The 26,046-nt window shown below is 40.6% G+C and overlaps 1 protein-coding gene across 1 annotated transcript; it reads right to left on the reverse strand.

Annotated features, from left to right (window-relative positions):
- Positions 1-165: 165 nt before the first annotated feature.
- nhlrc2 (NHL repeat containing 2) lies at positions 166-25,844 on the reverse strand. The gene is made up of 12 exons (XM_069664459.1): positions 25,682-25,844; positions 23,203-23,355; positions 20,614-20,663; positions 17,614-18,019; positions 15,997-16,118; positions 15,780-15,909; positions 12,790-12,883; positions 12,272-12,503; positions 7,834-7,956; positions 7,484-7,693; positions 7,083-7,296; positions 166-3,097 (listed from the first exon to the last, which is right to left on the reverse strand). Exons 1-12 carry the CDS (start codon positions 25,842-25,844, stop codon positions 2,841-2,843), a joined length of 2,154 nt encoding a protein of 717 aa, XP_069520560.1. The 3' UTR covers positions 166-2,840.
- Between the last annotated feature and the right edge of the window lie 202 nt (positions 25,845-26,046).

Below are 26,046 nucleotides of genomic sequence, written 5' to 3' on the forward strand. Positions count from 1 at the left end.
TGAAATTAGCATAATACCCCCCCTTTAATGGATAACGTTAAGTCATGCTGCGTGACCTGATGCTGTGAATATGTAAAGACCTCGTATGGATTGGAAGCAATACTCTCTATTCAGTTCACAAACAAACCAGACTTCATAAAAATGTTTTATTACTTTTTTCTTGCATCTTAAAGTGCTGCATTGAAAAGCATTAACACACACGGTCCCAAACAAATAATAAAAACGTGCCAGAATGTGTCTGAGAAGGCGGAGCAGTAACAAGAAATCAAATGAGAACCGAAAACAATGTGAGGAACTTAATGCCCACCAGCAGCAACTCAAGCTCATTACACTTCATTAAAAAAAATGAGTGCTGAGAAAAGCTGCAAGCAAACCGTTCGCAGTTCATTTGAAATAAATAACTTGTGGGAATAAAACATTCCTCCCATTACACAAATATTATTGCTTCTGATACAGTTTAAGCGTCGTCGGGTCGCTCCATCCATATAGTAGCATGCGGCATACGGGCAGAGCGATCCAAACCAAACAGTCGGGAAATACCAATTATGTTGTGCGACATGATAACAACGACTCTAATCAAAACACTCTCAGGCCCATTTCTGACAACAGCTCATTACTCTGAAAACCAATGACAGCTTCATTATCATATACATTAACAGAGCATGTTTTAATCTTCACATGAAGTGTATAAATGTTGGACAGAGAGGTTTTAATAAGACTTTCTTAACACAGCATCGCTCACAGTGCACAGGCAGAAGCAAGTCTGCATTGGTTTGCATGTGGTTGCTTCCACTTAAACAGAACAGGCACTTTATTCATTGCTTAGATAGGAGCAATATTTCATGGTCTTAAACAAAAGGGCTCCTTGTGTCATGAATAATCTGGAAGTCATACAGGCAGTGGAAAGCTTTAAGCTGTGAGTGTAAGCTTTTAGAGACAGTAAAATTATGTAAACAAATGTTTATGAAAGCTTGAGTAGAGCGCCTGAAGGCACCATCTAAGATGTAAACTAAAGTGGCAACACTTAGACATGGAAATACATCATTTAGAGGCATCCACAGTGAAGATATGAATGCTCTTGTGCTAGACGTTACTGATATATTAATGATTATACAAATGTAATCTGTGCATAGATAACCTCTCCTTAACCTCACATGTTTCATTTTGGTGATGAGATTAAAGGAAAGGTGCGAGATCTTTAATTTCCTATCCTTATAATCCCACTGAAAGCCTCTTAGGATTTAAACATCATATTTTCTTTAGAAACTGGCATTAACTTGATATTACGTTTAACAGCAATGTGAGCAAAGACAGAACGTCTGAATCAAATATCAGCTCCTTTAAACTTCCCTTTTTCTTTTATTCCTACCATTGTTCGTAATTACTCAATAGGCCGAAAGATAGAGCTACATTAATTTTTGTATTTTTTGGTTCGGACCATTGACCGCATAAAAAGATGGACGACATGACAGCTCCCTAAAAGTGAAGCCAAAACATCTCTATCGCCCCCTGCTGACTGGCTGCAGTACAGGTCATAAAGCCCGCCTCCTCCATGTTAACAGATGGGACATGAGTCAAACTATAAAATCAAAATACACGTCAAATAAATGTTTCTCAAACATGGTTTCTGTCATTATAGCTAGTTATTATCATGTTGATTTACGTCCAAGTGTTCATTTTTCTGACAAGTTTATTTTCTAATTAGTTATTTGATGCTGTCAAAATGATGATTGACAGCTCTGTTGACAAATACGGCTCCTGCAGCCAATCAGTCCCGGATTAGCAGAGTAGAGGAGGAGAAACAAAGAGAGGAGACATAACTAAAACAATCACTACAGTCTGTGAACGTCTGCTTCAGACCAACATAAAGAAGCTCTTCTGCTGTTAAATATGCAGACGTGCGGGATCTTTGCTGTTTATTGCCGGTAATTTAAGTGTGTGTTTTGGTTAGTAGAAGTGGCTACCGCGTCTCCACCCGCCGATCTCTACTGCGCGGTCTCTGGCTCCAAATGACGTCACCAGCGCAAGATGGCAGTGCCTGTCACAGGGGCTATTTTAGCTTTAATTTTGTACAATGTACGAATTATATACAGTCTTTGGTTTGAACACAAACATACGATGGCCAATACTTTTTGCAACGCAGGAAATAGTTGAATAATAATTTTTTAAAGTGGCAGGAAAATTTTGTTCGCAACATCTGAATGAAAAGAATCCTTTCTCTCCATCTGGCATTTCAATCAAGGCTAATCAAGGTTTTAGTTTTTCCTTTGCTTTATATATATATATATATATATATATATATATATATATACATATATATATTACTATCTTAACTCCTCCACATCATTCAATGACAAAAATGTGTTAATTTGTCTTCCCGTTTCTTATTAAATCCATGAAAAATCTACTGTGTTCTGCATTCATTTAGTCCTGTTGCAGTGTGTAATAAATACGAAGGTCACTTATTAAAGGTACAGTTATTGTTCCTTACAGTTAGTCCACATTTCCTTGTAGGAATATGTTTCATAAATATAGTATCATACAGATTCTGAAGTTGTTTTTTGTGCACAGCCTTTAAAAGATGCCCGGGGATGTTCCTATTTGTACTCCTATGAATAAATGTCACAAGGATTCGGAGAAGGGGCTTCTGAGTACTTTGAAATGAAATTCCACTGAAAATCCGGTTTGTATGAACGGCATTTTTGTTAGAAGCGACAGTCAGAGACACTCTGTGCTTTCTTCCTCCAGGACTATGAACAAAGCAGGAGCTGGAGTTAGCTTAGCCAGAAAGTAAAAACAATGTTTCAGAGAGTGTTGAATATAAATACAATAAATAGGTTTCAGAAGGCATGAGCCAACGCCACAGTGACGTCTCCGTCTCCAGGACTGGCACTTATTTGAAGAGGCTGGGTGAAGGAGGCAGCTTTCATCAAACAGGCGTTACCTGTTTCCATACAGTAGTAAACCCACACACCCAGAGTGAGTTTTGGATTGCTGTCCTTTATAACAGCTGGAAGTTCGGTGGAGATGGAGAGAGGCTTTGACAGATCCGTGATGTCACCAGTTACCACCTGTCCTCCTAACAGCCACTCGTTACCTGTGAAAAACAGGAAACAGAAGTTTTGTAGTTCAAACACCATCAACAGGGCAAAATCAGAACTACAAATTTTGCAATAAGCTGAAACAAATACACTACCAGTCAAAAGTTTGGACACATTTCCCCATACAAGTGAATGGGAAAGTGTGTCCAAACTTTTGACTGGTAGTGTATGTCTGCAGACACCTTTGCAGCTCTGTGACAGATATTATGAGCTAAATGCTAACTTGCTAACAATGGCAATGCAAACATGCTAATTTTACATCACGTTCACCATATTTGTTCGGTATGTTAGCATGCTATCGTTTGCCAAGTTGCACTATACATAAAGTACATGATGATTCAAATGTCATTGGATTGAAATTTCATTGCCTGGCATCATGAGACTTTTTCCTAGAAAAATAAAATACAGACTTTTACAAAGATAATATAATCTAAATCATCACTTATGGGCCTCTATACATGTGTGTTGGTGAGTGTGTGTGCAGACCCTTGTGAGACCCTTCCCTCTGCATCCATTCTGTTGTTTTGCTTTGCATGGGACGTTTTCGGGAGGGGCGCTGTTGTGGTTCCCTGAGCCAATCACAGTGTATAGGTGAGAGTGGGAGTGGTTCAAATTAGTAACTGGCACCCAGTTTGAATGTGTTGTTGACTAAATGCAAGGAAAAATCCTACTCATTATACCTTTAATCTCTTGGTTCATTTTCCGTGTCAAAGCAGTGATTTCAACGGGTGACAACCACAATGCATCTGGGCAGTACGTCCAATCAGAGCAATGAAAGTGGGACGTAGCGGTAGGCTTCTGGGCTACTTAGCTAGTTAGCTAGTTCCAACATCCAATTTATAAGGCTACTAGTTCAACATAATACACAGATGTTTGGCATGACATGATTTGGTCACCAATATTTACAATTTTTTGTAATGTACATTAACGTTGAGTTGATTAAAAATACACAATAACAGATTCAAAACAATCCACATCAGTGGCAGCCATCTTTGTTATTCTTAAACGGAACTACCATATCAGATAAAGGGTTTTGATTAGCCTGACCTGAATCACGCTGGATGGACTTTATTGGGTTACTTACAGAAAAAGCAAAATGTTGACCTTTTGATGCTGCTAGATGAAAGGTTTACGAGACCACCAAATGTCATGGTACTTATTAAAAACAATAAAAATGTCAGCCTTCTGATGGCGCTAGATAAAAAGTTTGGCAATCACCAAGGTCATTAGGATTGCCCTGTGAGGACCATGAATGTCTGCACAAGATTTCATTGCAATCAATCCAATAGTTGTTGAGGGGTTGACCTACCCACCAACCTTGCCATCTCAGAGGTACAGCGCTTTCACGGATAAAACGAGATCAGTAATGATGTTCCTTGTTCTGAAAGGGCAGATGTACTGTATCTGTATGAAAATGTCTCTCTGATGTCTAATTTTTAAGATTGACTCTGGCAAGGTGCTCCCTTTGTTCCAGCTCAAGTGAAAGCATTACGCAGCACAGCTAAATGGAGTCCTTTACAACATTAGCCACAATCCCAAATAACCCCATTGAATCAAGTAGAGTGAGCATGAGGACATGACTTTACTGAAACACCGGGGGATATTTTTAGTAACAGAAATACATCTTTAGTGTCTCAACCTCTGAAAGATGAATGAAAGTCGTGAAAGAAAGGGCCTCGAACTTCAACTGTGAGAAAATATTACGCCAGAGAGTCCGTCAAATCCATGCCAGCGATGATTAATGAAGCTGATGCTTAACATGAGGGCCCTGGGACGCCATTTCTAAAAAACAATTTAGATGTGCCGTGCACTTTTAACTTGATCCATTAAAATTCCTGCCTGTGCTCTGATGTGATCAGCATAAGTCTAGACTGGGTTTAATCGGACAGCGGAGGATCACGTAACATAGCCTGGTAGCTAATTATGTGAACCAAGGCATGTCGTCTTATCGAAATGTTCTAAAAATAGCCGGCTGATACGGCTGACTGCGTGCTGCATCGCCCTGAATGATGGAAACACTTTTGTTCCAAACCTAATGAATGGACCATCAACCACATCATATCTCAAATCACTTCACACACGACCAGCGACTCAGACTTCTGCTGAATACAATGGAGCAACACTGAAAAAAAGCCATGTAATTTATATATTTAATTGCAATTGTAAAAACTTAATGTCTAAACTAAGTCATCCCACATCTCAGAACTATAAATTGATGGTGTGGGCCGGCAGAGTGAGAGCTTGTTGTGCAGTGAAAATGATGGTTAAGCATCATTCACTTCCATTATTTCTGGACAGATTCATGGCTAACAAGCAAAACAAAGCCTAGTAGGAGAGATGGAGGGTTTGCATCCAGAACAGAGCCATATTAAATGTACAAAAAGTATTCGAGGAGCAACAACTTTTACTCTTAAAAGCTATTGAAAACAATAGCAGGGCCTGTCCTTGATATGAATTGATCCTGCCTAAAGCAGCGTAGGTTCTGCCAGCTGCAGAATCGAATGCACAAAAGCAGCCAAGTCCTAAAGTGTAGAAATGGGATTTGGTTTGATTTCACGACAACATCCTAACTGCCCTCTTGCTTAAATAACTCCAATTCTCCTCAATAAAACCATTCACAGCAGATTATTGGTCAAGTCTTTGTCAAACACAGCTCGGCTTCCCTAAACAGTAAGGCAAATCACAGTTTAGGAACTGCATGCAGGTACAGCAGATCTGTCAAACTTGAGTGATGCAAACAGGGCAGTATCAAAAGCAATACTTGTCATACAAAGACTTTGTGTTCATGTATTTGTCTTTATGAAACCCAAAATGCAAAAATAAAGTGTAAAGATACAGAATATTGGTGCGTTTGTGTTTAGCTAATTTAGCTAGCTTACTTCCAAATGTTTTAACGCACACATAGCATAAAACTAGGTACCGGTACCTGTTTGATCTACTTTATTATACTGTTTTTTTCTGTTATATTAGCAGGAATAAGCTAACTATAAATCATTGGTGGACATGGATAGCGCTCAGTGTTTTGGCATGACATCATTTATGCATATTAAAAACCGTTTGTCAGCTGGTAGTTCTCAACCGACTCATTGAGCCAATGCCTTTTAAGCTAGCTACATTAGCTAGCCAAAATAGCTACGTTAGTTAGATGAAATAGCTAGCTAAATTAACCGGCGACGGTAGCTAGCTACAATAAAATTAGCTAGCAACACTTGTTGCTAGCATATTTAGACTTCTCGTTTTAAAGTGGACAAATAGGCCCCGACTAATGTAAAACTTTTTTTTATGAAGATTAAGACACAATGTTTCAAAAATGACAAATCATTTTTTGTGTTGAAGCTACCACCACTATCACTGTTAGCTGCAGAAGTTCTTACTTACTACAGTTTAATAAAAATTAGTTAACTGTTTAATTTTAAATTCACTACTTTACGATACAGTAGGAGAAGTAAACTTTGCATGGCTATACAAAACATTGGTGGCCATTTATGAGTTATTTCCATGTCTTTTACATGGATAGCCTTTGCATTTTGGCATGACATCATTCATGTTGCCTGTAAATGCATATTAAAAACCCTTTGCTAGCTGGTAGTTCTCAGCCAACTCATTGAGCCAATGCATTTTAAGCTAGCTACATTAGCTAGCTAAGTGAGCCAGCTAAGGTGCCTAGCTACAATAAAATTAGCAAGCAACACTTGTCGCTAGCATATTTTAACTTCTTACATTTTAACGACATGGACAAGAATAACAGCATTACTTATGTAAAACTTTGTGTGAAGTTTAAGACGCATTGTTTTAAAAATAAAATAATTCCAGTGTTGAAGCTACCACTGCTAGCACTGTTAGCTGCAGATGTGCCATGCTAGAATGGAAAACTTGACAGTCATAACAGGATGAGGCTAAAGAACAATGTAGATGCCTTTTGCAGGTATTAAGATTCATGTATTCATAGCATGAATGTGATTAAAACATGATTGAACTCACCCTCAGCAGAGAGAGCCCAGCAGCTGGGAGCCTCTTCAGTGAGTTTGGTTCCTTGTGGAAGCGTCAGGGTGACTGACATGATGAGAGTCTGGCCTGCACACACCGCCACTGGTGGCATTTCTTTCCTTGGAGCTGATTTAGGCAGCTTGGGGGCTTTGGTTGGACCTAAAGGCTTTGTAGGTACTGAATCTGTGCAGTCCATGGAGACGGGGAACTGGACAGGAGAGAGATTTGGATGTTATGTTTTGAAGGAACAAAGAGAAAGCTATTAACACCCACAATGTTCTTTCTTTGTACAAAAGCTTTCAGGATAGTTTAATTAATTACAAACGCAGGAAGACAATGTTGAGTGCTTTCTCAAATTTGGAAATTAGATTTTCTCTCAAACACAAAGAACGGACCAGTGAGACAGTCTCGGAGGCCAGGTCAAGCACTTTGATTTGGTTGTTGTTGGTATCAGCCACGTAGAGAAGCTTTCCGTTGTCGCCCACACAGATTCCTCCCGGTTCATTGAAGCTGGATTTGTTAAAGTCAGGGCCCAGAGTATCTGCAGCCTCTCCGGTCCCTGCTAATGTGCTACACTGCTTCGTCTTTGGATCGACCACTTTAATCTGAAAAAAAAAAAAGGTCATGTTCTGTTTGTTCTCGATATGCTACATGCTGCGTTTATCCACTCAAAAATGTAAAGAAAGACTCAGAGGCATTAAGTTTAAGCCCATTACAGTTGAACCTTGTGACACGCAACAGTTACCTTGTGGTTGTACGAGTCGGCCACATAGAGCAGGCTTTGTTCAGGAGCCCAGGCAACACCGAGAGGATGCTGCAACTTGGCGCCGACCCCTTTCCCGTCTACATCCCCGAAAGCAAAAAGGTTCTGGTTTAAAGATAGAAAACATCCACAAGAGATCAGTTGTAGATATAACAAAGTACAAATGCCCAAACTGCACCTTGTGACACCTTTGTTTACGATCAGCAAAGGGTCAAAGAACATAGTGTTCGACCGAAAATAGTGAAGCAACTCAACTCTAAATTTCATTTCTGGAAAGAGAAGAAAGGGAGGCTTTTAAAGCATCAAGATAAAAGGACAGGAAAACCAAGAGCCTTTCCCATATACTTTAAACGATAAGATCTCATTGAAGTGGAACTATCTTAAAGGTTTCTAAATTATTAATAGAAGAATGGGACAAGAAATATTAATAAGTCACATTTGTAAAAAAGAAACTGGAAAGACAAAAATAGTTCCATGAAGCATTCTTAAGAAGTTGTCAAGAAAAGTATAAGTACATAAGTGACAAATGTCATGAAAAGAGGAACATTTTGCTCTACAAATCTGATTCATTGTTTTCTAAAAGTGGCAAAAAGCTAATTAAGTAGTGACAGCAGTTCTTCATTCCCCAGATTGTTTCACATCCAATCAAAAAACAATTTGTGGGAAATGAAAAACATAGCTATTCATTCTGTATCACCCCGGTCAATAAGCACAATTAATTACATAACAATCTCGTAATATGTCTCATGACTCTACAGCTCACACAGTTCACTTAACAGTGCTGGATGTTCTGTTAATTCCATCAATCCAAATGTCAGTGGGTTCATCTTCACCGCAGGAGTGTGACCTCTGCTTCACATCGTGACACAGCTGTTTGCAGGAAAATGACAAATTCCTGCTGTTTAAAGGAGGAAAACAGGACATACCTACTGTTCCTGGCTTTGAGCTTTTACTTTGAAACATACAGGACTTTTAGTAGGTTGGGCTTTAGCTTAAATAACCTTATTTGCTGTCTTGTCGAGAGTTAGACGAAAAGAATGATACCACTCTTGTGTCTTTTTACGAAGCATAGGCTAGCAGACAGTTAACTTAGCTTAGCATAAAGACTGAATAAGAATTAAAAAACTTAAAAACTTTCCCCCCAGCACTCTTAAAGCTCATTGATTAACACAATGCGTCTGTTATTAAACCTCTTATTGGCGCAAGAGCAAACAACAACTTGCACCAGGAAGTCGTTGCACCCCGCCAAGAAAGAGTCCAGCGCATAACCCCCAGTAAAACCACAACTTGTTGTATTTAGACTTGGGTTTTTGTTACGAATTATCCAATATGTGTGTTAATTAGTGAGCTTTAGAGGGGCTGGTGGCTCGACCTGTGGAAAGAGCCAGGCTAACTGATTCCCACCATTTCCAGATTTTATGCTAAGCTAAGCTATGCCGACTAGCTAAAGCGTCATATTATACTTCTCCCCCAACTCTCTGTAAAAACTGACTCTATTGTTTCACATTTTAACACATATATAATGTTACAATGTTGGATGTCCAGACTAAATGTGGGTGAAGTTTCAAATCTGTAGGTAAAAGTATGTTGGAGTAATCCCCAGGCTTCTCAGCTCAGTCTGCAGTTTTTTCTTCATGCTGCACTTTGTGATGTCACAAAGTGCCGGCTCAGCAGGCTTCAGAGAGCTGGCCAATCAGAAGAAAGTGGGCTTGTAGGGGCAGGGTTTCTTAAAGGGACAGAGCTGACTGAGTCGTTTCAGGCAGAGGCTGTATGAGGGCCTGCATTGAGTTTTTTTCGACTGTAAATGATGCTAAGCTACTCCACAGGTATCACAGAGGGAAATATGAAGCCTAAAATTACTAAAAGTGCTAAAATGATTCCTGGTTTTAATACTGTTAATGTCTGTACATAATAAAAGCAGAAAGAAGAAGATGACTTGAAGAAAAGACCTACAACCGCTCAGTAAGAGACAAAAATCTATGCTATGCTAACGTTTTCCCAACTGAAGTGCAAACATGTCACCTCACATGCTCAATAACTTGTAAAAGCTTTAATCCTGTTAAAGGTTTAATTGTCTCAGTTGAAATAGCTTTAATGTGTTTGGGAAACAAACATTTTACTGTATAAAAGGTTTTTGTTGACTTACCACAATGTTGCATAAACTGTCTCAGACTCCCGTTCTCAAAGGGGACCATTTTTTAAAGTTCTTGTGGCTTTTCTAAAATACACCAGTGTGATAAACTAGAGGGAAAAAAGGCCTTGAGCACATGAAGGTACTACAAAAAAATGTTTTCAGTTTTTGCTTAAGCAACAATGAAGAGAGGTCGTGCTTATTTATGGCTCTTCTTTAATCAATGCTCTCTATCGAAGGAGTAATGGCCTTGAAACCTCATGATTGCAGAGAAGTTAACCAAAGCTTTGTGCAAAATTTCTCCGTAGATTGTGTTTGTTTTCCATGTCTGCAAATGTGTTACATAAATGTGCAGGTTTTACAGTGTGTGTTAGCTGCTGATAGATGGTGGCTGTACAGGACGTATCATCATTGAAAGCGCTGCATTAGAGGTGATTTATTTATAGTTCTTGCAGTCTGCTTTGGGAATGCACTTTAAATTTCCGCTACCTTCTGTTCAAGCTTCTGTTCACTTTAGTGCCTTTGATAATATTAGATAAGAAATTTTCCTTTTACAGAAAGACTAAATGATCAAAGAAGCCCTCATGCTAACTAGGTTTGAGGGAATGATTGGATCATAAATTAACTAAAGAGGAAAACTTCATTAGAGCCACTTCAGGTACACTTAGTACTCGTTCTCTGTAGCTGATTTGCTTAAAACAGCCACCGAAAACAACTGTTATGAACCATCTCATCATAATGATGTTAAACTAGAACTGCAACCATGAGTATGTAGGTCTCTTTCAACCCCTAAGGGCCTGTGTCCACTAACTGCGTTTTTTGTGCTGGCAGCGCCCACAACCTCAATTTGAGAGCGATTCTCACCTGCGCTTACTGTTGCTATGATACGAAAGCTGTGTTGCAGCACTTCAGCTTCCCTTAGTAGTGACCATTAAGTCTGTTTTAAATTGCTCGGTATGTAATATTTGATTTTATTCATGACATTTTTACGAAGAAAATGTGAAAACGAAAGGAATCCAGTTTATATCTTAAGTCCCGCCCTTTCTTGATTTTGATTGTTCGTTGAGGGGGAAGTGACATTTACGAGTGCACAGGTGTACCAAAAGTAAAAGAGGGGGTATTATGCTGTTTCACATTTTATGACATATATATATAAAGTTACAATGTTGGATGTCCAGAGTTTCAAATCTGTAGGTAAAAGTATTTTGCCAGGTTTCACACTGTTTTTTTCTACATGCTGCACTTTGTGACATCACAGATAGCTGGCCAATCAGAAGAAAGCGGGTTTGTGGGGGTGGGGTTTCTTAAATGGACAGAGCTGACTGAGTCGTTTCAGGCAGAGGCTGTGAGAAAAATGATGGGTTCTTATAACTGTAAATTATGCTAAGCTACTCCACAGTTATCACAGAGTGAAATATGAAGCTTGAAATTAGCATAATACCCCCCCTTTAAACTATTTTCAGCTGTGAGTGCAGCAACAAAAAACAGCTGACGCTGAGGTTTTTGTGCGGAGGACGTTGAACTGTGTTGGTTTTGTATAGAAAAAACTGTCAGTGTAACTGTGGCCAGGACAGGGGATATATTTGTATATTGATATAAATAAAAAATCCCATTAGCCTAAATATAAACAATGGAATAAGTAGGCCTTCACTAAACAGGAGATGTCGCACCACAGTCAGACACGTTTCTCTTCAGAGCATGCTGTTGTCAGTAGACACGTCTTTTTGTGAGGTACATGGAGGGTAGAACAAGGAGAGATTGTCCACTAATCATTGTCGATGACGTCTTTCTCTTTTGACGTCACAAAAATTAAACAGATCACATGTATTAAAATTCCCTCCAGGTACTGCTGCAAAATCACATTCAGGAGAATGGGACAAACGTATGGTCACAATGGCCCTAACCGCTGACCACCATAAATTATTAAGTTCATCCTGGAGTCCAAATGAGTATTTAAAAGATATCCACTCCAGGAGTTCTTCAGATATAGCTTTGAGGGAATCGGACGGTAATAAGGCCATTAAGTGATGTTGACCTTTGACCTTCTTGGTAGAAAACTTTCTTATTAGTTTTATCTTATTAGATGTATTTGTGTGTGTAATGAATTTATGAGTGTTTGAGAGATCAGAGTGACCTTTTGACCTTTGACCAATACAATCTGGTGTCATCTAGTCCTGAAATATCACAGTCTGCAGAAAGGACGGAAAGACAGACAGATAAAGTCAAAGTAAATACAAGAAAAATTAACTCCATCCATCGCCATCAGTCTGTCAACTGTTGCACACTCACCATCGGGTCCCTCTCTCCCCCGACCAGCAGCTTCACGGCTCCGTCCTTCAGTGCCAGCGTGCGGATGGTGCTGCTTTCGCTATCGGCCACGTACAGGCAGCTCCACGGCTCCTCCGGGGCCGAAGCCAGGCCTGAAGGCTGAGCGAAGCCCGCCTTGTGTGGGTAGGAGTTGTTTCTGTTCTCCTCGCTGCCGCTGCCAGCCCATCGCACGCACGTCCCCGCCTTAGACTCGCTGTTTGTGAGATTAAATATCAATGCAAAAAAGACTTTCATACAGAGCAGAGAGTATGACTTTAAATATATCATAGACATGGCTTCTTCTAGAATATTCCTCTGCGGTTAATGCGGACATACATCCTTTTTGTCATTGACTTCCTGCAGCCACACGAATAAAACAAGTCATATAGGAGAGTAAAAAGTGTTTTTTATCTGCTTTTAATTCTTTCTATTCTTGGAGAAGTTGTATTAGTGTTTCTGAATGGAGGCGTCTGCCTTCATGTCCATGTCCGGTCTCTCACCTTCCTTTGGGCAGCTTTCCATCAGCTAGGAATAAAGCCCAGATCTGATGGGTCCCTGCCATGGCTATCCACAGCACGTTATCTCCAGCGCCGCCTACGCATACACATAAAAAACACACACACAAACACACACATTTGAGTAGAGAAACAGGAAAGCTGTGTCACTGCTTTTGGCTGTCACTGTCATTGTCAATATCATCAGGAAGTGGAGCTAATATTTGTGCTAAAGGTGGAAAAGGTCATTTTGGACGTGTCTGAGCTATGAAGAGAATAAAATGTCTTAGAAATGAAATGCATTTATTTATTGTTTTTACACCATTACAGAGAGAAATATCTCTGCTGATGCAACAATTTTGAAAAGTTTGGTGGCGTCTGAGTGTCAGAAATGCAGCTCTGCAGGTTTCAACGACAGCCGGTCTGACAAAGGCCACATGGCACCTCAGATACACTGCCATCATGACTGAAGCACAGCCCTTGCAGCCTCGTACAGTATCTCAGTTGTATTTTTAATGCCGCGCAGAGCTCGGCTCCTCTTCATCACATCTGGAGCACTGTCGACTGACAACTCCGTGACTCACGGCGTCAATGTCGCCGCAGCACTTTACAGTTCAAAAGGTGCTCGGTCCTCTTGATTTGATGCGTTTAATTATTCATACACATCATGGGGAATAACATCATGAATATGCAATGAGTGTTTGGATGTAGAGGACAATGTTAGAGGAGTTAAAGGTGTGATAGCACTTCCTCAGAACATGTGGTGACGCGCAAACCAGCCGGCTGTGTCATCCATTAACCTGAGCAGAGAATCTGACTAAGACTGATTACCTTCTGCATGCAAGCTGAGTGCAACACTAAAATAATCAAGGCCCTGAAAATTAATTTAATTAATACTTTAAATTTACACGACTATGATAAATGATTCAATCAGCATACCTCTGAAACGCAAACTGACTGCTGATGAGAACAGAAGTCGCCACAGGCAGAACAAACACGCAACACTTTCATCTTTTGTTTGATTTATGTAAGTACACAATGTCAGTGGGACACACACACACGACATGGGCGTCAATTTGACTACACATGTCGGCTCGTACGACCACCTCAGGCTGGAAGAAGCACTTAAGATGCCTGCTTGTAAACAAAGTCAACCAGAGGCGACAAAGTTAGAGAAGAAAAGAGGACTTAATATTTCACAATAAAAGTTTGTTTGAACTTCTTCGTCTATTTAAACACTTCTTTTTTAATGTTGTTCTTGAATGAAAGAAAAAGCAAGTAACTATTTCAATAACAAAGTCTTGTATTATGCTCGTAAACAGAGAATACAATTAAATAAATAAAGAATTGGAGCAATATTTGACCTACAATTTATAAATTAGGCTAAATCAGTACATGGTAATTTTTTATTTAACGCTTATAAATCCCATAGACTGTACAAAAAGATGGACGCCATGACAGCTCCCTAAAAGTGAAGCCGAAACATCTCTATCGCCCCCTGCTGACTGGCTGCAGTATAGGTCATAAAGCCCGCCTCCTCCATGTTGCCAGATGGGACATGAGTCAAACTATAAAATCAAAATACATGTCAAATAAATGTTTCTCAAACATGGTTTCTGTCATTATAGTTAGTTCTTATCATACCGATTTACGTCCAAGTGTTCATTTTTCTGACACGTTTAGTTTTAATGAGTTATTTGACGCTGCCAAAAGGATGATTGACAGCTCTGTTGACAAATACGGCTCCTGCAGCCGATCTGTTCCTGATTAGCAGAGTAGAGGAGGAACGGCGAGAAGAGACTTAACGAAAACAATCACTACAGTCATTGAAGCTTACATATCTGTGAACGTTAACCTCAGACCAACACAAAGAAGCTGTCCTGCTGTTAAATACACCGACGTGCGGGATCCTTTTTTTTGGTAATTCAAGTGTGTGCTTTGGTTAGCGGAAGTGGCTAGGGCGGCTACACCCACCGATCTCTACTGCGCAACTCTGGCTCCAAATTACATCAGCAGCGCAAGAAGGAGCAGCGTCTATCACGGGGGCTATTTTGGCTTCACTTTCGTACACTGAGGACAGATGGAGATGCGTCGTCCATTTATATATCATGGATAAATCCTATCAGCCTTATCTTTCTTTTTATAATTTGTAAGGCTGATGGGCACATGTGACATCACAAAGGTCTACGATATTAAAAAGTGAGTTTAAAACAGCTTCCTGATTTAATAAAGAGAGTGTGGAAGATATTAAAAAGGATTAATAACGAAGAAACATTTCCGAAGGGGAAAAAAGATAAGGCAGAGCATTTAGAACGATTTAGTTTTGATATTGAAGAGGAGGTTTTAGACTCCTTTGTGGGAATGTAAAAGGACCCTGTCTGGTAGTTTTCATTACTGATTGTTGAAGTCAAAATGACTTTCCTAGAAATGAATTCCGAGAATCCCGGCAACTTCCGAGAACTAATAAAGCCCCATTCATGTTTTCATGCATGTCTGAGGATGCTGAAACAGTTTGTGTTATCTGTGTACTGATACAGATTCTATTCAGGCATGAGGGAGTGTCAAAGTTAAATTACTATTTGCTTCAACTTTGTTCTAATCATGAAGAGATGATTTGTAGAAAAATAAAATTGAATTATTTGTTTTTACACTACAATGTAATTTGGTTTCCTTAAAGTACATATTTAATGCTATGTATTAGCTATAATATATACGCGAGTAAAAACAACCCTTTTTAAGAGATGTTTAACTTCCTGTTAGACTTTCCCCTCCTTCCCCATCACTGTAATCTAACCATGTCTATTTAATCTGCGACCGAGGGAGGGACCGCCCTGCCTCTCAGAATTTATTGATTGTATGGCAGCATGCACACAGCAGAATACAGCTGATTCAGTGTGGCAGGCGGTGAAAGGAAGGGCAGACACAGAGGGGAAATAAGAGGACATGTTTCACATGTTGCCCTTCCAGTTCGGGTGTGACGGCGGCCTGAGACTCACCGGCAGAGCCAAGAGTCACATCCCAAGGAGAGCTGATGGGCTGCTGAGGTCCCATGGCCCCGCCCTCTCTGTCTGTGCCCTGGGAACCTACTCCGGCTAGAGTGCTGACTTTTCGCTCCAACAAGTCGATCTAAAACACCAAAACAGCACAAAGGAACGATCAAAAGACGGGAAATTAATAAAGAAAATGCAGTTATTTAAAGCGAAAGTTTACTACCTTTCTGATCAGGTGGTTCTCTGTGTCGGCCACGTACACAGTGTCTCCTTTTATGGCGACACCCTGAGGGGAGTTAAAGGATGCTTTGGACACGTCGCCATCTTGCCTCCCGCTGTCAGGCCCTGGGACACAAGTGGAAATCACAGTTTCATGTGTGCTTAGAATACCTCTTTTACAGGCCGTATTAACGCCATATGATTCATCCGTTTTATACATTAGATGTATATTAAGCGTCTTCATCCTGGATTAAATAAGTTAAACACAAAGACGAGTGATCTGTCATCAGAGATGAATAAATATCATCCATGTTTATGTTTCTAGTAGATTCTCTACATCAAGAAATCCTGAAAGAGCTTTGAAGGGAAATTTGTGGGTGTTCAGACATGATTAGGTATTACACACTTAATGTAAGCGATATTAAGAATATGTGATCTTATGTGGCTCTTAAAGCTTTTGACATTGACGAGTGGCCACGCAAAGCAGTGTTAATTCTTCCTTAAAGCTCCTGTGAGGAGTTTTTAGCTGGTTATGAAACAGACTGAAATTAACACAGATGCCTCTATATGAGCTAAAACAGCAAACAAGATGCTCAGTGACAAGACTGATTATTTCTATATAGTTATTTTTAATGCCTAAAGCTGCTGGCGATTAACTGCATGCTGCCTTTGTTAACATTTTCCAGGGCAAAAATGTAAAGTGAGTGATACATATGGCTGTTAAAGAAAGCTGGATAAGATTGTTTGTTAGAAACCACCACTTAAGCAGGTACAGGACAAAATCAGCAAAGAGATAAGAGGTGCAGCTTTGTCGACAGGGGGCGCCAAAATCAACACAAACTGAAAGTTCCTCACAGGAGCTTTAAGTTAACTATTTATAAATCCCTAATCAGTCAGTTGACAAATCAGTTAGATGTATGCATTTCTTTCTTCCCTGCCTAAACTTTTGCAATAAAAAACGTATGACCTTGTGAAGATATGATTTGGTGGATATGTAAAAAGCATTCATGTCTATTTACAGCTGGAGCATGTGGAATTAATATTTAAACTTGTGGCTGTGATCTGTTTAATCCGATGTGCTTGAACTACATGTAAAAAAAAGATGTGATCTATTTTAGGAAGGGTAAATACAGAACAGTACAAGTAGAGAACATTCGGGTCCAAAGCTTTTTGTCAGTCCATTTAAACAGAACAAAACATGTTTTTCTTTCTTTCTTAAAAATGTGTCCAAATAACGACCTTTAAGATTTATTTGACGCGTCGTGCAGACATACAGATGAATGGGGTAAACGGGGTAAATGAGGTAAACCTAAACCCCCCCCTATTTTGTCCACACTTAAGTCAGTGCCAGCTCCCAGCATGCACTGGTCCCTGCTACTGCCAACCTCAGGGACAACACAGAGTACCATGCGGCTCCTCTGAGAGTTGCTGAAGCATGGGAGCAAACTAAAAATATTAGTGTGGCTAAAATATTGTGGTTAAACTGAACCGCTTACAAAGCAACAACAGAACGTTTTGTCCAAAACTTTTATAAAAAAAAGATTAATGTCTTCTTTCAAAATACCCAATAATGGAACAATAAGGATCTCAGCATCTCTCCATCCTGTTTCCTCCATCTCACCTCCTATGACATGTTCAAGCTGTCCAGTCACGGTTACCACCAGTACTCGGTGATGCCCAGTGTCTGCGATGGCCAGTCTCTTCCGGCTGTCGTCTATGGCCACCTTCCCAGGAAAAGACAGGACGCTGGGAGGCAGGGAGTCTCGGTAGAGCTTGATCCCCACTGTGTGTGTCTTCAGCAGCCCCCGCTCACCGTAGTACCGCAGGGCGATGTCAGTGAAAAGCATCAGCCGGTCACGGTGGCCTTCGCCAACCAGGGAGAAGAGCAGGTTGCCACGAGGGCCCAGCAGGACCAGCGTGGGCCAGCAGGACACCTCCAGCTCGTGCCAGAGGCTGGCCTCGCTGTCGTTCACCACCGGGTGGCAGATGTCGTAGCGGAGCACAGCGCTGCGGATGTTATCCAGGACCTGAAGGGTTGACGAAAAACAAAGACAAAGCAGTCAGAGCTGGGAGTCTGTTGCTGGGATAGTTTCTTAGTTATTTTCATCACTGATTACTCTGGCAATTCATTGTTCAACTCTTTTGCACCTACTCTTTGTGTTGATAAAAAAATCCTAATGTACATTATAGTTAAAAAGCAGCCCAAGTTGACACCAGCTTGTTATACCTACAAAAAATCACTTCCTGTGAAACATGTACCAAGAAACAAAATACCACGCCGTATTAGGGTCATTGTATAAACAAACATACAAACAAACAAAAAAACGGAGCCGTAGGAGAATAGTAATATTCTGAGAAAAAACTTGAAAATTCCGAAATTAAATCCCGAAATTTTCCAGAAAAAAAAAACGTGGATATCCCTGAGATTAAAGTCGGATATGTGCCCCCAAAAAAGGGAAAATTTGTGAGAAAATACGAAAATTTATGAGATTTGCGAGAAACAAAAACTAGGAAAATAATGTTTATAGGAGCCACGACCCCCCCCTGCAAAATGTAGGTTGGTTTTCACGGCCACCTCCCCCTCGATTCACCTGTTTCTCTTCGGTGCTCTGCCCTGTTGCCACTGCTGCTTACACAGGCGCTCTGTGCGCACAAGAAACAGACTACAAAGCGGAGAAAGACTGAGCGACCCTCTGCTGCAAAAACAAACTATGTCTATGCCCCCGGGGGTTACGATCGAATGTGAAAGTCACCCTACCACTCATGACGGCTACTAAAAGTAAACAAACCTGCATTAGTGACAAACAGAAATACAAAACTACTTTAAACACTCCTAAAAACACTATTTACACTTTTACTAGTTGTTTCTCGCAAATTTATATATTTGCTATTTTGTTCTGGCAAATTTACCAAATCTCTCGCTTTAATTGCAGAGATATCAGAGTTGTAGCGTGTGACCAGGAGGTGCCTGACATAGGCCTGACCTGACCAATAGTTTAATCAGTAGAGAAAGTCTCGGATATGAGGAGTGGTCAAACTTGCGCCGTTGCCCCAGACACCCCCCGCCTCAGAAGGAGAGACCCTTTAAATAAGAAGTGACACCTACTCTTACTCTCTTGCTTCTTCCCTTTTTGTTTTCCACCCTTCGTCCCGGCCGCTGACGAGCGCCACCGTCCCCTTTTTCCTCCGGAACTTCTTCCCTTTTTCGTTTAAAGTTTTGCCCGCGAGGAGGCCCAGAGCCTGCATGCACTTTGCCGTGCTGAAGACCTCGCGAGTAGACATTGTTCCAGCATTAGATCCGAACTGCTCAAAATACAGTCTCCATTTCTCCTGGTGCTCAGACAAATCTCAAGCCCGAGCCCAGAAGACGCATTCAGCCTCCATCAGGCCCAGGCCGCAACGTCGATTTATGCTACATAGTTTTGTTCTGGGAATATTACTCTTCTCCTCCGGCTGTTTTTTTCTTTTTTTACAACAGCCTTAATACGCAATAGTAGCAAAGGCGATCTTAGCGTGTTTTCTGGTCTCATATGACCAAAATGAGGGTAGATATGATGTGATTAATAATTTCATCTATGCTGGGATGTCATCTAGTGTAAAATTGCAGATTAATGCTCGAGGGAAACTTGTTTATGTTGATTTTTTTTTGCATCACACACATCATCGTCCAAGCTGCTTGAAGTTTAGCGCCAAGAGCAGCTAAACGTCACCCAACAGCAATGTGACAGACTGGTGGAGAGCATGCAGAGACGCCTGAGCTGTAATTAAAAATCAGGTTATTCCACAAAATATTAATTTGTGAACTCTTCTTAAGTTAAAACATTCGTATTCTGTTGTTTAAATACAAACATGTTTTCTTTGCGTTATTCGAGGTCTGAATAAAATCTGTTTTGCATCTTCCTTTTCTTAAGCAGCCGTCATTTTCTTCAAATAAAAGACCTAAATGAGTAGAGATTGACCGATATGGTTTTTTCAGGGCCGATACCAATTATTAGTAGTCAAGGAGGCCGATAACCGATATTTGGAGCCGATATTTATTTGCAGTAAAAGTGAAAATATTGGCGTCAAAATTTTGAATAATACAAACTCCAACACTTAACTTTGTTTAAATGCCTTTAAGCATATGTTTATTAAACAAACAAACAAAAAGCGCAGGGAGTTCCCAGGGTCAGCAGCATCTCTTATAAAGTTAACTGAAAATGTAAATAAATAAATAAATAACTTCCTGAAGTTTTATAAAGTAAATAAAACAAAGTCAAATAAAATTTGCAAAGAAATGAACTTTTTCTCCTCTCCGCCGTGTGTGTGAGCACTCTGCACTCTTATCGGCCGTCGGATAAAAAAAAAATAAAAAAAGGCCGATGCCGATATGCGTCAAAATGCCAAATATCGGCGTCGATAATCGGCCCGGCCGATAATCGGTCGATCCCTATATGTGAGAACATTTTATTTGGAAGTAGAGAGACATGTTGTACACAATAATACTAAAGTTAATTTTACACATTTGTTTCCAGAGCTGTATATTAGTTCCTAATTTGCAGTTGTGTAAACACAGATTGAGAGCAGAACCGGACCAGCCGACCCAAAGGTAAAAATGAGGAGGAACAATGAAGACACTCACCTTTTCATTGGGAAACTTAGCCGAGTGTACGCCAACAATAACCAGTCCATCTAAAGGGGAGGGAATATTAAAACAATTAAGCATCCACACATAACATCGTCGTCATTTTATCAATGAACTGAGTGTGACAGTAAGTGAAAAAAAACCCCACAAACTCATGTCCAACAAGTAATTGCATGAGTATCTGTAAAATCTTCCCTCTAAATCACTGTGTCAACAAGTTACATAAGGTTGATCAATAACAGGGTCACAAAGACACACACACACACACACACACACACACACACACACACACACACACACACAGATGTGTATTACAAAGAGAACCGGATGTGGATTTTCTACTAATCCTCAAGGGTCTCGCCTTGTTGTCAGCTCAGGTTCATGGAAATGCTTTAGAGCCGGGAGGCTCTGAAATGTTTATCTCAGTTATTTCTTGGTACTTACCAAAGTCTGCTGACACCACGCTTATTACACACACAGTGGGACAAATTGCTTAAGATTCATGACTTTGATCAAGGCCAGCGGATGTTTCAATGTTACGTAACTGATGCTCTCAAACTTCATAAAACACATGTTTTGATGCAGCTCATTTCAAACAAGCTATGTTGTTGTAGCTGATGATCTTGATAAGGTCACTTCCTGTTTCCCAAACAGCCTGGCACGCTCTATTGAAACACAGTCACTTCTGTAACCGTGTCCTGTTGCTTGATTTGAAAGCTGCATGTAAAAGAAAAGTGGAGCGATGATGCGCGATAAATATACAAATATTGAAGTGTGCATAGTAGCTATAACTCCTACTTTCTTTGTCTATATGCTGTTCTGCATGTTATACACAATACCTGATTGCTCGATCTAAATTGACACCGATTAATCTGAGGGTAGCTGCTAGCAAGCTTGGGTTTCATCTGATTGCATGGCCATTATAGCCAGGCTCCAATTTACAAATATGCGGTGCTCTAAACAGATTTCCCTGCGAGTTAGACGCACCGCGTCACCACTTCATGACTCCTCGCGGTGGCGCTTATGACATGAATGAGGGTGACGTGATTAATTGGCCGAATAAGTTAATCAGATATTGTGATGTATCATATGTCTTGCAATATGTCAATTATTGCAGAATCACTGTATCAGGATCTTACCGTTATTGTGGGCCACGTATCGTATCGTATGCTATAATGCTAGCGTCAGGCCGGAAGAACAGTAGGTGATTTTAGATTAAAATATGAGAATATTGTGCAAATAAAGGGAGCTGTACTAAATCTAAACAAGCATACAAAATGGAAAACGGGGCTTATAACCACTGTGGGCATCAAATTAGCAGATTAAATGCACAATTTAGTTGTGAAAGACAATTTAAATCATGTTTATTTTTATAACTAACAATCCCTCTGAGTGAGTTTTTTCCTTGTTACAAAAAACAGGAAAAGATTTTCTGCCGTTTTTGGCACACAACACCATTTATAGCTGCTTCCAGTCGCAATAAAGCAAACAAAAGCCCTCCATCCTCCATAAATGCACCAAACTGGACATTTCCTTTGCATCCACTAGCATCATTAAGTCGGCAACAAAGGTATAAACACAATCCCAAACCCTCAAACTCGCTCTATCTGCAGTGGATTTCGTCACCCCTGGCCTCTGCCAAGCAGTACAGTACCAGCACAGATTGCGGTGACGATGGGTGGGTGGGCGGTTGACTGTGGGAGTGACTGGACAGGGTGGCTCCCACACCTCACTGACCAGAGCAGCAAACAGAATGTACCCACAGCCGTGCCAAAGATAAGGCGAGTGAGATAATGTGCGACAGCACGGCGGTGCGTGTGTTCTGCGTCCCGCCTCGCTCGCAACTGAATTGCGACTGCACAGCTTCCTCAGATGATCCCTTTGAGGGTCAGCGGGGAGCAAGAGTCAGTCGGATGTGATTATGCTTTACATGGAGCGGCTATATAAAGAGCCATACAGTTTGTGAGGACAACTAAGGGCCCTTGTGACACTGCAGCTCGGGAATATTTTTAGTTTCCGTCTCCTCACAGCTCAGATAAGGACCCGCTTTCACTTGGAAACAATGTTCGACAGCTTCTCTGCCCCAGTGAACTTACACATGTTCCTGTGACACAGCAAGACACATAATACAGAACTATTGTGTTCCCTCAGTAACACCTGCCAGGCAACTGCCTCCTTAGAGACCCACTGTACCTGTAGTCTTGACTTGTATTTTTGTATTTTCTTCTTACTTTATGAACCTGTTGGTAAACCTGAGCTAGATACTTTTTTATTTAGCCTACAGCTAGCTAAACCTGTGATTTTATAAGCACTGGATAGAAACATATGAATCCTTTGTTTAACTCTGCCCGGTCAAGACCACAGAGACGACAGAACACAGACAGAGAGGCGGCTGCATTTGAACCAAATCAGCACATTTTTTAATTCATTTATATTATCCGTAATCGGATAAAAAAATAATAACATTACCGATAATTGTAAAAATGCTGAATATCACCTCCAATAATCAGCCAGGCCGATAATGTGTTGACCCATAGTCAATACACCCACGCTGACAGCTGTGTTAAAGCCAGTGTGAGTCCGTACCTTTGACAGAATGCTTCTTCTCCAGCTGGTGCAGGTCAGGCAGGATGTGCATGCAGTTGATGCAGCAGTAAGTGAAGAAGTCCAGCAGCACCACTTTCCCAGCCAGCTCCTCGTTCAGAGACAGAGGCCCCTCCGTGTTCAGCCATTCCAAGCCTGGAGCAAATCACAGAGTGGAAAATGATGCGGTCTTATTATTAATTATGTTTAGTCACAGTGTAGGCAAACAAATTCGCTTTGCAGTGCCCATCACTGCACGCGTGTATCTGTTAGGCCTGATTCTGCCTTCATGTCACACGGGGGGAAAGTTGATGGATCTGACGCAAAGACTTGGAAGTGCCCACAGCTTCAGAAGTGTTATGAAGCAATTAAACGCCACAAATTAATTTCTGTAGATTTAGATTCTTCTCTGATAATTTACACTTATCTCCAAAAGCACTCCAGATGGTGCCTGATAGTGTTTGTCATGCACACGCACTTCATTAATAATTTTTCTTTCAAGTTTTACAGCTAAATGAGCCCCAAAAAAATCCAGCACAAATTACTTGGAAGTAATATCCGGAAGTTTTACAATTTTCAACACACACTATGTTATAATCAAGGTAGACATAACCTTTTTGTTACCTGCCCTCCCGTCTTACAGGTAACTTGATGTTACGCCAAGGATAACCCTAAAATTATACACCTCAAACTTGCAGATTAAGTAGAAAGACTTGAATGTTATGCACTTTAAAAATTGTCAGGAGGGTTTGTTTGGGTGCCTGGTTATGATCCCTACAAAGCCCTGCTTATTCTGCTGTTTGATGTTCTACTGTAGATCCCCATCTACTGGTGTGATCAGATATTGCCAGCATGCTGCATACCTAAACAGAGGACCTAACTGTAGTGTTGTTGACACCAGAGGCATTTTATTTTATTTTTATGACTGTACTGGAAAAATTTGATTTTGAACACGATTTATATGATTTTGTGCCTTTACAGAGACCACTGGAGACAACTGGGGCATGCCCAGTAATGCTGCGCATGGTACAAGCAAAGACAAGGCTTTAGGGATGCACGATTTTTTATCGATATCTGATCTGCCAATATTTTCCAACCGTTTTTGCCGATTGCCAATTTCAATACTGATATATTAGGCACATGTTTGTGGCTTACCGCTGGGGTACACATGGGTCTGTATGTGACTGAGTAACTGACTGACTGAGTGAGTGAGTGACGGTACATTCACAGCCGTATAGAGACAGAGTTGTGACATCGCAATGGCAGCTCATGGAGCATATTGGACCTCCACTGACGCGACTCTCTGTCTATAAGGCTCTGGATACTTTGTTCGGGGGAGTAGGCGGGGCTGCCCCTCGTCCGCAGCGCGCACCTGCTTTCAAAAACGTTGTCATCGGCCTCATAAGGACAGTCCATGTAACATATTGCGCACAAAAGCGCACACTGACCTGATGCGGTTAGCCACATACTAGTTTTGACCTAGTTTTGTTTTTCAACCGAATTGCAAAGAACATCAAGTCTCCCCTGTAGTGTAATTGATATCATGCCTACTCTTATTGGAATGGCCCACTGGCAGATTCTTGATATGGGCGATTAAATTTGTAGTGTTGAATGAATGAGATTTGGCCCCTCCTCGCATGACTGATGCTGAGCACAACCTTGCTGTCTGTTTCGGAAACTTTGGAAAACTGCCATACCACAAGACATCTTGCACCTTTCTTCACGCTTGATGGAAGAGGAGTGGTGCAGGCAGTGTGCACGCAGAGCTAATGTCTGAGTAAAGCTTTTTAAGGGAATCATCGAGCATTTAGGCATAATTAAAGTGCTGTTTTATTGGCAGAAAATATCGACAGAAAAATGACATATGTGCTGATGTCAGTATGTCATTTTCAAGCAGTTATCTGCAGATACCGATAGCATGCTGATAATATTGTGCATCCCTACAAGATTTTATGTGAATTAAACGTTCAAGACACGGTGACTTCCTGGTTATACTCATGGTCATAAAATAAAACTCGTCCACCGAAGAAAGTAGCCTATACATTTGACAGAGGAAGTTGACTCATGCCTGCTGAAACCTGTTATATGTTATATGCAGAGCTGACACACTGTTGCAACTAAACACACATCCGGAAGTATTGCATTCTGCAAAATAAGGCATCTATACATAGCAGCAGCTCTGAATTTGGTAGGAAATAGTCCCCTTTGTCGCTCGTTACATGACTGTATTACTAGTTGCTTTAGGAAATGAACTGTTCGCTTTTAATTATCGAAAACACTTAGCAGAAACATAAACAGACATGGCGAAACTTTGTCAGTAACTGAATGCCAATAGAGAAATAAGACAAAAGTCTATTTATGTCGGACGGGACGTGTCGAGACATGTAGTGACAAGCTGAGTTAGCAAACTAGAGTTTAACTGTTTAACTGCTACGAAGAGAATTACAGTGTTGAACTAGCTGGAGCTGTAACATGGACTAACCTGTTTGGAAATTGGGTATTTTCAGATCCTCTCCTTCGTCTAGTTTTTTCAAATACTGGTGGACAAGATTTTCTTTCTCTTCTTGCGTCGTAGCTTCTTCTAGGTCGAGATCCAGCTGGCTTTGGATAGGAAATAAAGTAGAGAGGCTGTACTGGGACGCCATGTTTCCAACAACAACCAGCCTAGCAAGGTAAATTCACAATGGTGATTCACGTCGCTCGTTTCGACAAAGTACGTAAAACAATATAATAAATCAGAAGGCTTTTTCATATTTAATAGGTAAATGACTTAACAAGTTATTAGAACAATATATATATATTGTTTATTCTAACGGTAACTCTAAGTTTTAATTAATCCAGTTTGGC

The sequence above is a fragment of the Semicossyphus pulcher genome, unplaced genomic scaffold (assembly GCF_022749685.1).
Source record: "Semicossyphus pulcher isolate SPU_LCO1_2020_fin unplaced genomic scaffold, fSemPul1.0.p SCAF_16, whole genome shotgun sequence".
Lineage (NCBI taxonomy): Eukaryota > Metazoa > Chordata > Actinopteri > Labriformes > Labridae > Semicossyphus > Semicossyphus pulcher.